Consider the following 15,706-nt stretch of genomic DNA (forward strand, 5'->3'; position numbering starts at 1 on the left):
CCCAGCTGCCGTGGAGGCTGAGGCAGGAGAATTGCTTGAACCCAGGAGATGGAGGTTGCTGTGAGTCGAGATTGGGCCACTGCACTCCAGCCTGGGTGACAGAGCAAGACTCCGTCTCGGGAAAAAAATAATAATAATAATACACTTTATTATGGAAATTTTCAAGTGTAGAAATAATAGTATAAGGAACCCAACTTCTCCGTCATGGCACTTGCTCTAAGCTTCATAAGTTTATCAGATCTGAATAATGCTGTGTGTTCATTTGGAAGGACGTTTAGAAATCTATTGATATGAGCCAGGTGCTGTAGCTTGTGCCTGTAATCCCAGCTACTTGGGAGGCTGAGAAGAGAGGATCGTTTGAGCCCAGGAGGTCAAGGCTGCAGTAAGTTATGATCATGCCACTGCCCTCCAGCCTGGGTGACACAGCCAAAGTCTGTCTCTAAAAAAAAAAAAAAAAAAAACGAAATCTGTTGGTATGAAAACAAAATAGCAAATTAGTTGCCCTTCTGGTTTGGGAGGGAGTAAAAAGCCTTCAATAACAAACAGCTCACTTTCAGAGCTCAGTATCACGCAAGACCATGGGCTCTGCAAACAGTAGGCGTTTACTAAGTGTTTATTGAATGAATGAGTCAGCACTGTATGCAAGCAGGATGCTTGTGAGGAACAGGGACGTGACCCAGTGTGGGCTCTGGGCTGGGGTCTCTTTGCATGCGCTGTACTCTGCCCTGGGACCCTCTTACCCTCATTGCAGATGGCAGGGTGCGGGGGGCCAATGGTGTGGTTGGGCACCTTGGGCCCTGTGGCTGGCTGAACTGAGTCCAGGCTTCTCAGGTGGGAATTCATCGTTACCTGCCTATCTTGGCTTCATCCCCACACCCCCCTCTACCCTCTGGGCCAGCTGACCAGAGCCATGGGTCCCCTCCCCACACTACCCCAGACAGCACAAAGCCCCCTCACCAGCAATAGGCACTGGTGCACTGGCAGGCCACGAGCCCTCCCCTCCCTACCACCTGCAAATCAGATGAGGGTGGGAGGCGGAGGGGAGCCCCCTGGTTTGGGTTGGGCCTGTAGGTGTGAGAAGGAGGGTGCTGGGACCTGCGGTGGCCCACTGTAGCCCACAGGGTTCTCTTTCTTGGACACCAGGTCTGAGCCACGTTCTCCCACCAGGCCTCCCAGGACACCTCCTGGGACCCACCCAGTCTGGGGGGCTGCTCCTCCCACAAGCCTCCCAGCCCCTCCCCCACACCAGGTAGCACGCAGCCCCACTTGCCCACACATGCACAGGCAGCTCCTCCTCCTGTGTCCCCTCCCCTGTAAGTGGCCTTGTCACTGTCCCTGGGATCCACACTCCTTTCCATGTCCGCAGCCTCCGCTGGCCTTGCTGTAGGCTGACCCTAACCCTCACACCTGGCTTCCCAGGGTCAATAGAAAAAGTCAAACATCAGTCCTTGTCCTGGCGACCTTGACCTTCCCTCCCATTTGGGTCCCAGTAGCCCAGGGAAGCACATCTGTGACCTCTGAACACCCCCTGAGGTTCCTCAGTGACCAGGGGTCCCAGAGCAGACGCTGCTTTGCTCCCGGGAATGGCCTGGAGCTGGGCAGCAAAGCCACTGCCCACCGTCCCGGCTTCTGCTGCCTCTGCTCTTGCTGGAGACCAGCCTCTGCTGCATCTCTGTGCCCGGTGGGTGGAGGCTCCCCCACTGTGCTCCTCGGGGGCAGCCGATGGTGGGCTGGGGTGCGGGGTGGGCCGATGCTGTATCATTCGGAATGGGGCTGGCCCTCATCCCCAGTTCCCTCGAGGTAACTCTAAGTCTTTGGAATTTCCCAAGTGAAAGGAGTATCTTTGTTATTCATGAGGTGGGGGATGGCTCTAAGACCTCCAGGAAGGGAGGGGCTGGAGGCTGAGTTCATTCTGTGGTCTGTGATTCCATCAATCCCGCTGAAGAAATGAAGCTTCAGTGGGGGCCCTGGATTTCCAGAGGTTCCGTTGGCCCCTTGCTCCCCCAGTTGGTGATGCTATGATGATGGGCCCGAAGGGGAGGCCTCTTAACTCCCTGGGAGAGGTCACAGACGCTCTGAGTCCAGGATGCTCCCAGACCTTACCCTGGGCGTCTCTTCCCGTGGCTGGTCCTGAATTGCGTTGTTTGTAATAAAACTGTATTTGTTAAGTCTAGCGCCTTCCTGAGCTCTCCAAGTCATTCTAGCACATTATCAAACTTGAAGGGATTGTAGGAACCCCTAGATTTGTAGCCAGCTTGTCAGATGTGTGGGTGGCATTCTCATGGGGGTGCCCTCAACCTGTGAAGGGTGGTCTAAGCCCAGATAAAAGCCGTTGCAGACGTAGATGATGGGTGTGGCTGCCAGGGCTCCCACACTTCTCAGAGAGGTGCTTGTGCAGCTGGGTATAGACCTCCCACTTCCCCCGGATCCCTTTCCCCTGGACCCTGGGGCCTGGCAGGGGCTGTGTCTCATCTTCTCTCCCCAGAGCTGAGTACACAGTGGGCCCCCAACAAATGCTGGTTGAGCTGATCTTCCATTGGTCCAATTATCTAGCACATCCCCCAAGACTTTTGCACTTGATCTGATTCCAGAGATGATAATGCTACTTGGCTTTTTTTTTTTTTTTTTTTAATCCTGATGTTATCTTTCTCTTTCAACCCTAAAGGCATTGATTTGACTCCTTGTTTCTTCAGTAGCCGTATAAATGATTCATCACTTTAGGAGCAAAGTTGTTCTTTCCCCTTTTATCCCACAGGAGGAGGGCACAGGCTCCGGGTCAGCCATGGAACCCTAGCCTCCGCGGTCGTAGACACTTTGTCTGGAAAACACTCTACTTTCAGGCATAGCCATTGAAGATTTTGTGCCTGAAAGCTCCCACTTGGCAAGGGAAGCAAATAAAAGTGTGGCTTGCAGTGCAACCCTTTAAAACAGAAGCTTGCTAAACAAATGGAAAGTGTGACCAGAATTCATAAGGAACTGTGAAATGAAGAGGATGCTGTATTTGGAAGCTGTGAAATTGCTCTAGGATTCCAAACCTCAGAGTAGCTTCCAGGCTCCTGGGAAGAATCAGATGTGTGGCCTAAATAAAAAACAGCCCCCTGGCCAGGCAGCCAGGGCGGGGACATCAAAGAGTTCACACACTGCGCATGTGTGTGTGCGCGCTCAGGCCAGTGTGCGTGTGAGTGTGTAGTTTTTTTTCAAGAGACAGGGTCTCACTCTGTTGCCCAGGCTGCAGTGTAGTGGCGTGATCCTAGCTCACTGCAGCCTCGAATTCCTGAGCTCAAGTGAGCCCTCCACCTCAGCCTCCCAAAGTGCTGGGATTACAGGCGTGAGCCACTGCACCCAGCCAAGTGTGGAATCTTGATTCATGACCTTTCATAGCTGAGGGGTGAGAAAGCTCGCTGCCATCCCTTCTTGTTCCAAGGACACACTCTGAGAACAGTTGTAATGACTTTTTTTTTTTTCTTCTTGAGACACAGGGTCTTGCCATGTCACCCAGGCTGGAGTGCAGTGGCGCGATCACAGCTCACTACAGCCTGAACCTCCCAGGCTCAAGTGATCCTCCCACCTCTGCCTCCTGAGTAGCTGGGACTGGAGGCACATGCCACCACAACTGGCTAATTTAAAGATTTTGCAGTTTTTTTTTTTGAGACAGAGTCTCGCTCTGTCACCCAGGCTAGAATACAGTGGCACGATCTCGGCTCACTGCACCTCTGTCTCCCGGGTTCAAGCGATTCTCCTGCCTCAGCCTCCTGAGTAGCTGGGACTACAGGCATCCCCCCACCACGCCTGGCTATTTTTTGTATTTTTAGTAGAGACGGGGTTTCACCATATTGGCCAGGCTGATCTCAACTCCTGACCTTGTGATCCACCCTCCTCGGCCTCCCAAAGTGCTGGGATTATAGGCATAAGCCACCGCACCCAGCCAATAAGATTTTTTTTTTTTTTTTTTTGAGACAAAGTCTTACTCTGTTGCCCAGGATAGAGTGCATTGGTGTGATCTCAGCTCACTGCACCCTCCACCTCCCGGGTTCAAGAGATTCTCCTGCTTCAGCTTCCTGAGTAGCTGGGACTACAGGCTTGCACCACCAAGCCCAGCTAATTTTTTATTTTTAGTAGAGATGGGGTTTCACCATCTTAGCCAGGCTGGTCTCGAACTCCTGACCTAGGGTGATCCACCCGCCTCAGCCTCCCAAAGTGCTGGAATTACATGAGTGAGCCACTGCACCTGGCCAAAAAAATTTTTTTTAGAGACAAGGAAGGTCTCATTATGTTGCCCCAGGCTGGTCTCAAACTCCTGGGCTTAAGTGATCCTCCCATCTTGGCCCACAAAGTGCTGCTGGGATTACAGGTGTGAGCCACTGTGCCCCGCCAGTCATTAGAATTGAAGCCTACCCTAAATCCAGGATAATCTTATCTTGATCCTTAGCTAATTAGATCTGCAGTGACCCTGTTTCCAGTGTCACATTCTGAGGGTCCAGGGGGACTTGCATTTTCTTTTGGGCGGGGCTGGGGTTCTCTTCCCCCACTACACAGGGTTAGAGGCGGACTGAGCGGCCCCACAGCCCCTTCCCTGAGGTCCACACCCTAATCTGCACCCTCAAGGTCAGCGCTGCCCAGTGGAACGTTCTGCGTGCTGGTCACGCTCCATCCCTGCCTTGTCCAGGGCAGCCCGCACCGTGCATGACTGCTGGACACCTGAAATGTGGCGAGTGCCACTGAGGAGCTGGACTTTTTTTTTTTTTTTTTTTTTTGAGACGGAGTCTTGCTCCTTCACCAGGCTTGGAGTGCAGTGGTGCGATCTCTGCTCACTGCAACCTCCGTTTCCCGGGTTCAAGCAATTCTCCTGCCTCAGCCTTCCGAGTAGCTGAGATTACAGGCGCGTGCAACGAGGAGCTGGACTTTTAAAAATGTGAATGCTTTCGTCCTGGAAGGTGCAGGTGTGGGTCTTCCCACTCCTGTGTGAGGAAAGGAAGAGGGAGCAGAAAGTGCTGGGAGGAGGGGCTGCACCCTGCTCCAGGCTTCCCATCCCCAGCCCCCACCCTGGGCACCCCAAGGTCTCCTGGGAGATGAGCACCCTCACAGAAGCCAGGGCCTGGGCCCCTTTGCACAGTCCCCAGCCCCTGTGCCGGGCCTGGAACCTTGGCCAAGGAACCTTTTACTGCATTGAGCAGAGCCCTTTGAAGGGACGAGCCCACGGGCCCTCAAAGCCACCAAGGCTGCATGTGGCCTCTCCCTGTATGTTACCCCTCCTGGGCCTGCACCACTGGGGTTAGAGCCCCTGTCTCTGTGCTCACGGTCAGAGGAGCTGCTCCCATATGCAACGGCATGTCCACAGACCGGCCCCGAGGGCATTGTGGTTGGGGGGGTGCAACAGCTTTCCTGCAGAGGTGGGGTTTAGTGGGAAGGGGTGTAGACTCAGGAAGGAGGTGGGGGAGTATTCCAGGTGGAAGCTCGGGCAGGAAGATGCCCTTGAAGAATTGAAGGAAGGCTGCTGGGCCAGGTCCTCGGGGGCAGAGCTAGGGGCCTTGTGGACCAGCAGTGGAGGGATCTCCGTGTTCCCCATTCCTGATGACAGCCCAGTGTGGGTTTGGGCTCCCTTCCCACTGCTGCCTGCACCCCTTTGTGCCCCGTTTTCACCCTGGGCACATGTTGTGCTTCAAGCTGTTCTTACCTGTGTTCTTGTGTGTTTAATTGTAATGAAGAAGCTGTGGGTGCTGGGAAGCGGGGCGGCCCATCTGTTCTCCGTGTCCCTGAGCCGTGGCTGTGGAGTGAGAAAGTGCTGAGAATCCAGGGGGTGGGGGGTGGGTGATGACATCAGACTGCACTTGAGTCACTGTCAGGGCCTTCCCGAGGGTGTCCTGCACACAGGGGGTCCTCTCTCTCAGGGCCCTGGGCAGAGAGAGGAGGAAGGTCTGAACCATGAGGTCTCCAACCTCTTCTGGCCACTTGTGGGGTGGGACAAGGTGGGGTTGGGGCTGGGAGAGGAGGGGCAGCTGTGTCTGCAGGCACGGAGGATGGTCTGCAGGCACAGAGGATGCTCTGCAGGGCCCTCTCCTTCAGGAGTCTGTTCTGTCTTTTTTTTGAGACAAAGTCTTGCTCTGTCGTTCAGGCTGGAGTGCAATGACGCGATCTCGGTTCACTGCAACCTCTGCCTTCCAGGTTCAAGCCATTCTCCTGCCTTAGCCTCCCAGGTAGCTGGGACTGCAGACATGTGCCACCACACCTGGCTAATTTTTTTGGATTTTTAGTAGAGATGAGGGTTCACCATGCTGGCCAGGCTGGTCTCGAACTCCTGACCTCAAGTGATCTGTCCGCCTCAGCCTCCCAAAGTACTGGGATTACAGACATAAGCCGCTGCACCCAGCATGATCTGTCTTTTTATCTCACTAGGCACCTGGCCCAGAGCCTGGATTCTGAGGACAGAGATAAGCAGACCCAGTCCTAGCTCTCTAGGGGTACCCCTCCCCTAAGCTGTCCATGTGTGTGGGGGGTGCCCCTCCCCCCAGCTGTCCATGTGTGGGGGGCACAGATGTGTCGAGACTGTCGTAGCACAGGGTGACCTGGGCCATGATGGAGGGCAGGACTGAGCATCTGCATTCCTGAGAGGGCTCCTGTACCCCTGACATGAGGGTCATGCCCAGGAGCCACTGTCCCCCAGGCCACGCTGGCCTCCGCCATGGCCCAGAGTCCTGGGGTTGGGGGTTTGGAGGAGGAGGTAGAGTGGCTACACCCTGCCTTTGAAGTCAGATGCATCTCGATTTAACTCCTGGGTGCCACCTGCCAGCTGGCTTTGCACTGATGACTTAACCCTGCTGGGCCTTGGTTTTCTATCTGTAAAGTGGGGGGATTATTTCCAGTGTACGGCTGGTCGTGAAGATGAACTTGGGCCACGTGCGTAAAGCCACAGGTGGTGGATGCTCACTCAGCAGGTGTCGCCTCCGAGGAACGCTGCTGCCTGTGCCTCCCAGCTCGGGCTGGGCTGGCCAAGGAGGCTGCTTTTTGCTAAGTGCCTGAGGGTTTTCTAGGAGAAGGTGGCGCAGAGGCTCACCTGTGTCTGCTCCTCCAGGGGACGACCGCTTTGGAAGACGCGTTGTCACGTTCAGCTGCTGCCGGATGCCACCCTCCCACGAGCTGGACCACCAGCGGCTGCTGGAGTGAGTGTCTTGCCCCTCTCTTTCTGTCCCTGTCTCTCCATGTTGCTTGTCCCTATCCCTTCACGCCACCTCACTCTCAGTCACCTGCTGTGTTCTGGGGCCTCCTTTGTGACCTTGTTGGTATGCAGAGCTCTTGCGCTCATGAGCCTGCCCAAGGGCCATCTATGGATACCCCTGGTCCCTGGGCTTCCGTGCACCATTCTTTAGCACTGTGGGAGCCAGGTTTGGTTTCCTTTTAGCCACCCGAGCTGTGGGTGCCTCCCTTTGGAGTTGGGGACAGTCCCCTGGTCCTAGGTGTAGGCCAACCTTGCAGATGACATGGCTGCCGAGCGCCAGGCCTCCCCCACGCACTGTCCCTTTGAAACCTCCCTGGGCCTCTCTCCGGGAACACCTTCGGAACTGTGTGAGTTTCCTGTAGCTGCCGTAACAAATGACCACATGCTTGGCAGCTTCAAATGCTCTGAGTGGATCCTCCATGGTTCTGGAGGGCACCAGTCCCCAAGGTCAAGGCAGCGGCAGGGCTACACTCCCCCTGGAGGCTGCGGGGGAGCTTCTGGCCTCTTCCAGTTCCAGGGGGCCCCAGATGACTTGTGGCCGCCTCATTCCTATCTCTCTCGGTCTTCACATGGCCTTTTTGCCTGTGTGTCTTCCCATCTCATAAGGACACCAGCCACTGGACTAGAGCCACTCTAACTCCATGGCACCTCATCTGAACTCACTGCACCAGCAAAGACCTTATTTCCAAATAAAGTCACACTCTGAGGTTCTGGGTGGAATTTTGAGGGGTGCCATTCAAACCCAGGACAGAAGACAAGGGCCTGCTGCTGCTGCCGCCGCTGCTGCTACCGCTGCCGCCGCTGCCGCTGCCGCCGCTGCCGCCGCTGCTGCTGCCACCACTGGCTCAGCAGGCATCTATTGAGCACCTACTGTATGTGAGGCTTTGGATAGATAGTCACTGTATCAGGGCCCACCTGTGAACTGAGGAAATCACCCCTGTGGTTTGGGGTGGGAGAACTAAGGCTAGGAAATGACTCTGAGACAGAAGGTGGCGGGACATGGAAGGGGCCGAGTGAGGGGGTGCCTGGGCCTCATGTACCTTGTATACTCCCAGTGCCACCCAGGTGCGCATGGGCTCCACTGCTGGTACAGGGTAGGGGGTGGGCCGTAGAAAATCAAGGTTGTTGTTGGTTTGCCATACCAACAAGCATCAGGAGCATTCAGAAGGGGAGGTCTCAGGCAGTTTCCCAAACTAACTTGGCCAAGGAACCTTTTACTGCATTGAGCAGAACCCTTTGAAGGGACGGGCCCAGGGGCGCTCATAGCCAGCAAGGCTGCGTGTGGCCTCTCCCTGTACATTACCCCTCCTGGGTGTATACCTTCTGTTCCCCCAGCCTTTGCATGCAGCACCCCCAAACACATCCTCCCTCGCATATGTCCCCTTGTGTGCTCACCCTCGTCCTGTTCCAGTCCCCTACTGTGGCTGTCCTCTCTCCACCCCCACCACCATGCAGACACCACCTCCCATGCACACACAACCTTGCACACACCCGCTCTGATGCACACACCCCTCTCATGCACACACCCCCTCTGATGTACACACCCCTCTCTCGTGCACACACCCTGTCCCGTGCACACACCCCCTCTGATGCACACACCCCTCTCTCATGCACACACCCTGTCCCGTGCACACACCCCCTCCCATGCACATACACCCCTCCCGTGCACACACCCCCTCCTGTGCACACACCTTCTCCCGTGCACACACCCCCTCTTGTGCACACACCCCCTCCCATTGCATACACCCCCTCCCATGCACATACCCCTCTCTCATGCACACACCCCCTCCTTTGCACACACCTCCTTCCGTGCATACACACCCTCCTGTGCACACACCCTCTCCCATGCACAAACTCCCTCTCTTACACACACTTCCTCCCATGCACACACCTCCTTCCGTGCATACACCCCCTCCCTTGCACAACGCCCTCCCGTGCACACACCCCCTCCCAGAAACACACCCCCTCCTGTGCATGCACTTCCTCTCATGCACACACCTCCTCCCAGGAACACACCCCCTCCCGGGTACACTCCCCTTCCCATTCACCCATCCTCTCCCATGCACACACCCCCTCCCATGCACACACTCCCTCCCATGCACCCACCCCCTCTCGTGCACCCACCCCCTCCCGTGCACACACCCCCTCCCGTGCACACACCCCCTCCCGTGCACACACCCCCTCCCATGCACCCACCCCCTCTCGTGCACACACACCCTCCTGTGCACACACCCCCTCCCATGCACACATACCTGCTCTCATACACACACAGCCCTGTTGTGCACACACTTCTCCATCACTAAGTCGGGTGCTCAGCACAGACTGGGTGTTCAGAGTGAAAGGCTAACCTAACGTATGTTGACTCATGGGTCCTCAGATGGCTGTCACATGACCCCCGGGCCACCAGACCCACCTGCAGGACTGAGCCTTCTCCAAACCAAAGCAGCTTTGGGTCCACAGTCTTGAGCGCCGGCCCGGGCCTCGGGCCCTCTTAGGTCTGCCTGCTTCCTTCCCTCCCTCCATCACCCTCCTCAAAGCCACATGGGGCTCGCACCCTGCACCCTCTGCATTGGCCGTTTCCCATTGCTCAGAAGGAACCGCCTGCTCCTCACCTGTGTGTGGCCTTGGGCGCCCTGTCACCCTGTTTCATCTGTCCCTTGCTGCTGGAGTCTGCTGTGCTGGCCACACTGCTGTCATAAGGCGGCCACTGAGCCTCCTTCCTGGTGAAACTCCGGGGCCCAGGAGAGCTGCTGCTGGGGGAGAGTTGGCAAAATAGTGAGAGCAGCGCCTCTGCCCTGCCGGAATTGCTGTCCGGGTGTGTGAGAGGCCCCCAGGCCCAGGGGAGAAGCTCAGTCTTAGTGAAGGGAAGTTAGGTTCTGAGGGCCTTGGAACTTGCTCCCCCACAGTGAACTGGTTGAGCTTCATTCCTGAGGCCAAGCCCTGGCCGATCTCTGGGTGTCCCTGGAAACATTTATTGTGCCCTTGTGAGGACAGGGAGCATGGCACCTGGCCTGCTGCAGCCTCCCTCACAGTTGGGGACAGTTCAGGACATGACCCTGGCGGGGAGGCTGTGCCTGCCGCCACTTCCAGATGCCAGCATCTAACTGCTAAAGCCAAGGGACTCGGGGAGTAGGCTGCGACCTGGAACCCCCAACTCAAGATGAACAAAGGCATGATCGGACGTGGAAGCACCCAGAAGACCTTGGACCGGTTGCTTCGTGAGAGTCCCCCCGATATGAGCATCCTATCTGGTCTGTGAAAGAATCTTCCAACCACAGCTGAAACTGCAGTGGTGAAGGCCGAGACCTCGTGAGGAGCAAGTGCCAGGAGTGACTTCCACCAGTGCAGCAGTGCTGCTGCTGCACGGCGAGACCTGCAGGATTCATGGGGCGAGCTTGGATCCTGGTGCTGATTACCCCAGACAATGAGGCTGGCTTTCCCCAGGAGGTGCTCACCCCAGTGAGGAGCTGATGCCAGCCTGCAGCCCACTCTTGGTGTTTACCAGGCACACAGGGAGAGATGGATGCCAGATCCAGGAAGAGCTCATCTCCTGGAGTCCTCTTGAGAGGACGCATTCCCTTGTCAGGTCATTTAGGCACCGAAAGACCTGTGACCTGTGGGTCAGCTCTCCCCAAGGGGGCTGCTGCTGGGCCAGGAATGAGCTCAGAATTTGCTGTTCTTATAAAGACAAAAGTGCCTTCGAAGACAGAAAGTGAATCGGTGGTTGCCGGGTACTGGGAGTGTGATAGGGAGAATGACTGTTTAACAGGTCTCGGTTTTCTTTTGGGGTGATGACAATATTTCAGAACTGTAGAGAGGTGGTAATTGCACAACTTTGTGAATGTACTAAATGCCACTGAATTGTTCAATTTAAAGTGGTTAATTTATGTTATGTGAATTTTAACTCCATTGGACAAAAAGCACCCCTGACAACAAATTGGTACCTTGTGCTCTTTTATGTGCTTATCCAAGATTCCTTTACTATTAGGTAGAAGTAGTAAGCATGGCTCCCACGAACAGTTGTATAGGTTGTTCACAGCACAAGGCTAACCAGATGAGAAGCTACCATCACCTGGTGCTCTTTTCACTCGGCGTGGGACAAGCATCTGCCCAGAGGAAAAGGCATCTTTTTCTAACTCATGCAAAGGTGCTCTGTGGGCTTCTCGGCTTTGATAAGAAGAGCCATGAGGCTTACTTCTCCGCAGCCTTTATGGAAAAAAAATTAACACCCCGTACGTTATCCTCCCTATCCATTCCAACCGGATGGCTTTCCTGTGGCCAGATGCCTGCTCCTATTTTTGAAGTGGGTAAAGAAACAAGTCTATGTCTTTGAAACCCAACTAGTAATTTAGTTAATGACTTCCTATGCTGAGCACGCGGGCAGATGCATTGACACCCAGAGGATTTCAGTGTACCGAACAGAAGGCACCGGAGAGAGCCCAGCGCTGGGGCCAGAGGAAGGGTGCCTGCTTTTACGAGGAGGCCTCCAGAGTGGGAAGAGGAGCTGTGCAAAGACATTGGCCTCAGTTTCCCTCTCTTGAAAAAGAGTCATTTGCGAAATGCAAAAGTGACTATCCTGAGAAGTGAGGAGGAGTGAAGAGTTCTCAGTGGTTCGTGGACTCTTCCACTCTTCTGTGTTCAGGTGGAAGTCTCGACCTGGGTTCTTCTCAGAAAGTGACTCAATAAAGGATGACCTTGGTGAAGTGCGCCCCAGTGGCTTAGCCCACATGGCATTCGAGACAGCGCGCTGGAAAATGAGTGTTGAAGTTACTTCCACAACGGGTGAGCTAAAATCATGCATGGTGTGAGATAAGACGTGTGTGATTTCTCTACATCAAAGCAGACAACGGGATGGGAGCAGGCGTGGATGGCAGCCCACGGTTCTCAGAGACGCTGAGTGTGTGGACGCTGGAGCCAGGCCACTTGGTTCAAAACCCAGCTCTGCCCCTTACTGATTCACCTCTGTGAGCCTCAGTTGACTTGTCTGTAAAATGGAGATAATAATACCTGCCTCCTAGGGTCATTGGGAGAATTAAACGTGTAGAAGGCCTGCAGTTCAGGTGGTTTGGGCTTTTGACAGAGGGCACTCTGACGTCGCTTAGAAATCAAATGCACAGGCCAGGCATGGTGGCTCACGCCTGTAATCCCAGCACTTTGGGAGGCCGAGGCGGGTCGATCACGAGGTCAGAAGATCAAGACCATCCTGGCTAACACGGTGAAACCCCGCCTCTACTAAAAATAATAATAATAATAATAAATTAGCCGGGTGTGGTGGCAGGCGCCTGTAGTCCCAGCTACTTGGGAGGCTGAGGCAGGAGAATGGCATGAACCCAGGAGGCGGAGCTTGCGGTGAGCCGAGATCACGCCACTGCACTCCAGCCTGGGTGATAGAATGAGACTCCATCTCAAAAAAAAAAAAAAAAAAGAAATCAAACGCACACAGTAGAAGCTGGCATCCTTGGTCTCCAGGCTTCCGGGCAGTTCGGGACCAGCCGAGCCTCTGCAGGCGGGCACAGGCTGCTGCGGCTTTCTCCCGAGGCAGTTCTGGGAGCATCTGTCTGCAGAGCACCCTGCCCACAGCCTCAGAGAATGGGGCCACCTAGGTGGATTAATTACAAGATGTGCTCCAGGTGAGAACCTGGACAACCTGAGCTGAGGGATGATGGCCTGACTGGCTCAGTATCAGGCCCTGCAGAGTGCTAGTGGAGGGTTAGGGGGTCCTTCTGAAGCCCTTCCTCCTGCAGATGACAGGGCAAGCCCTTTGCCACAGGTGACATGAAGACAGTGCTTCCTAGGTGCAGCAGGGCAGGATGGAACGTGGTCCATGGGAAATGGGTAGAGCGTACACCACAGGGGGTGGCAGGTGACAGATTGCAGAGCACAGTGTCAGGACTCTGGCTTTGTAATGAAAAGCAAAATGTTAGGAGCTCACCTGGAGGGAAGGAATTGCTTGCCTTAGAAATGCAGCAGGCAGCAGGGCATCTGAGGTAGAAGGGCCTGTGGTGTTGGGGTCAACGGCAAGGGCTGAGCAGTCAAGCATTCCTGGGTTCGAATCCCAGCTCATCCTCCTTGTGAGTTTCCCGGGGCTGCCGTAACCACGACCACAAATGTGGTGGCGTACAATCAGAAATGTATCCTCTCACGGTTCCGGAGGCCAGAAGTTCAAACTCGAGGTGTGGCCAGGGCCGTGCTCCCTGCGGAGGGAGAAGCCCTTCCTTGCCTGTCTAGCCCATAAAGGCTATCGGCAGTCCTGGGCCTTCCAGGGCAGGCAGCCACATCACGCTTTCCTCTGCTTTGCCTCCGTCTTTACGTGACCTTCCCCCCTCTGACTTCTCATCTTCGTGTCTGCCTTAGAAGGACGCATGTGATTGCACTGACGGTCCGCTTGGGTAGTCCAGGATGAGCCCCTCCTCTCAAAGTCCTAAATTTAATTGCATCTGCAAAGACCTTTTTCCCAGATAAGGTCACATTCTCAGGCTCCACGGATTTGATATGGATATCTTTCCACAGCCAACAATCTGGTCTACCACATCCACTTACTAGCTGTGTGACTTTAGGTAAGTCACTTAACGCCTCTGAGCCTCAGATGTCATCTGGGAAATGAGGACCGGGGCCCACGGTGCGTAGAGTCTCTGTGTGGTCCGGTGCTGGCACCCACTGGGTGACCATAGCTTCCGTTATAGGGAAAGCACGTTTGGTTTCAATAATGAGCAGGTGATTTTCATAACTGAATCTTCTGTGTTGTGCCCAGGTATTTGAAGTACACGCTGGACCAGTACGTTGAGAACGATTATACCATCGTCTATTTCCACTACGGGCTGAACAGCCGGAACAAGCCTTCCCTGGGCTGGCTCCAGAGCGCATACAAGGAGTTCGATAGGAAGTACGTGCGCACAAGCCTTCAGGGATGTGGGTGTGGGCTGCTTGTGGCAGGAGGAGGCATTATGGCCACAAGGGGTCACAGAGTGTGCAGTCGGGGAGGGGCCTGGCAGGGCGGAGGGTGGAGGGTGAGCAAATGTGGGGCAGTGGGGGTTCACCTCCCCTCTAGACCAAGCTCTGGAATCCCGGGCAGGGGTTGGCACTCTTGTTCTTTTTTTTCTTTCTTTTATTTTTTTTTAAGAGACGGTCTCGCCCGGGCACCATGGCTCACACCTGTAATCCCAGCACTTTGGGAGGCCGAGGTGGGTGGATCACCTGAGGTCAGGAGTTCGAGACCAGGCTGGCCAACATGGCGAAACCCCATCTCTAGTAAAAATACAAAAAAAAAAAAAAAAAAAAAAGACAGTCTCGCCCTGTTGCCTAGGCTGGAGTGCAGTGGTGCAATCATGGTTCACTGCAGCCTCAACCTCCTGGGCTCAAGCAATCCTCTTGCCTCAGCCTCCTGAGTAGCTGGGACTACAGGCGTGCACCACCATGCCCAGCTAATTTTTGTATTTTTTTGTAGAGATGGGGATCTCAGTATGTGGCCCAGGCTGGTCTCAAACGCCAGGCTCAAGCGATCCTCCCACCTCAGCCTCCCAAAGTACTGGGATTACAGGCATGAGCCACCATGCCAAGCCATCACTCTTGTTCTTAAAGGGCCAGACGGCCAGTATTTTAGCTTTGCAGGCCTGTTGCTCTATTGCAACAACTCTGCCAGACCGTGTTCCAGTAAAACAGTATGGACGCTGAAATGTGAATTTCATGTCATTTTCACGTGTCATGAAATATTCTTCTGTTTTTGTTTTTTTTTTTTTTTCAACCACTTAAAAACACAAAAAGCCATTTTTAGCTTGCAGGCTGTACCAAAGCAGGAAGCAGGCTAGGTTCGTCCTGCCTGCCCATTCTCCTACCCCTGGTCCAGGGAATTACTAGCAAAGAAACAACTGCATGACCGTTTCTTCACTAAAGCCTCTTCCTGCCTGCACAGCCCTTTACAGTCTACAAGGGGCATTCTGATGCCTCTTGTTGGTGAGATGGGCAGCCTCATTTTACAGATGAGGACATAGTCCCCAGAGAGCAAGTGACTTACCCGTGGTCACTCAGCTTGTGTGTGGTAGGGCAGGATCCCACCCCAGGCCCCCACCTCCCTCTCCCACCCAACGCTACTCACCACTCGGCCATGGCCTGGAGCTGGCAGACTTCCTGAGGGACGTCTGGACTAATAATCAACTTTGCAATATATCTGGCTTGTAGACTGCGGCAATGGGCGTTGATGTGGATATCCTAGATTCCTCTGGATTTTCCTTCTTCAAAGTCCTTTCAATCCTGTGACAGAAATCTGCTTCACAGATATCTGAGTCAGTGGGACAGTGGGAGGCAGTGCCTGAATGTCCCAGAAGTCCTCCCTCCAATTGCCTTTTGGGTCCTGCTGTCATTATCAATAGGACCTTTGGAGGGACTTCTTGGTTCCCCATCCCATGTCTTAGGGAAAGAATTGTTGCTGCATTTTGCAGTCATTTACTGGGCACCTGTATAAGCTGGAGATGGCCTAGCCCCAGCGCATGTCCTCCT

General features: G+C 54.6%; 1 protein-coding gene across 2 annotated transcripts in view; it reads left to right on the top strand.

The window, feature by feature from the left end:
* The window catches only part of ARHGAP8 (Rho GTPase activating protein 8), a 112,025-nt gene that overhangs the window by 44,891 nt on the left and 51,428 nt on the right, over positions 1–15,706 (top strand). For both annotated transcript variants that reach the window (XM_054469734.2, XM_054469735.2), the window contains 2 exons: positions 7,070–7,157; positions 13,965–14,096. In XM_054469734.2, the coding sequence (XP_054325709.1) occupies positions 7,070–7,157; positions 13,965–14,096 (220 nt within the window). The remainder of the gene's footprint in view (positions 1–7,069; positions 7,158–13,964; positions 14,097–15,706) is intronic.

This window comes from Pongo pygmaeus, chromosome 23, assembly GCF_028885625.2.
Source record: "Pongo pygmaeus isolate AG05252 chromosome 23, NHGRI_mPonPyg2-v2.0_pri, whole genome shotgun sequence".
Lineage (NCBI taxonomy): Eukaryota > Metazoa > Chordata > Mammalia > Primates > Hominidae > Pongo > Pongo pygmaeus.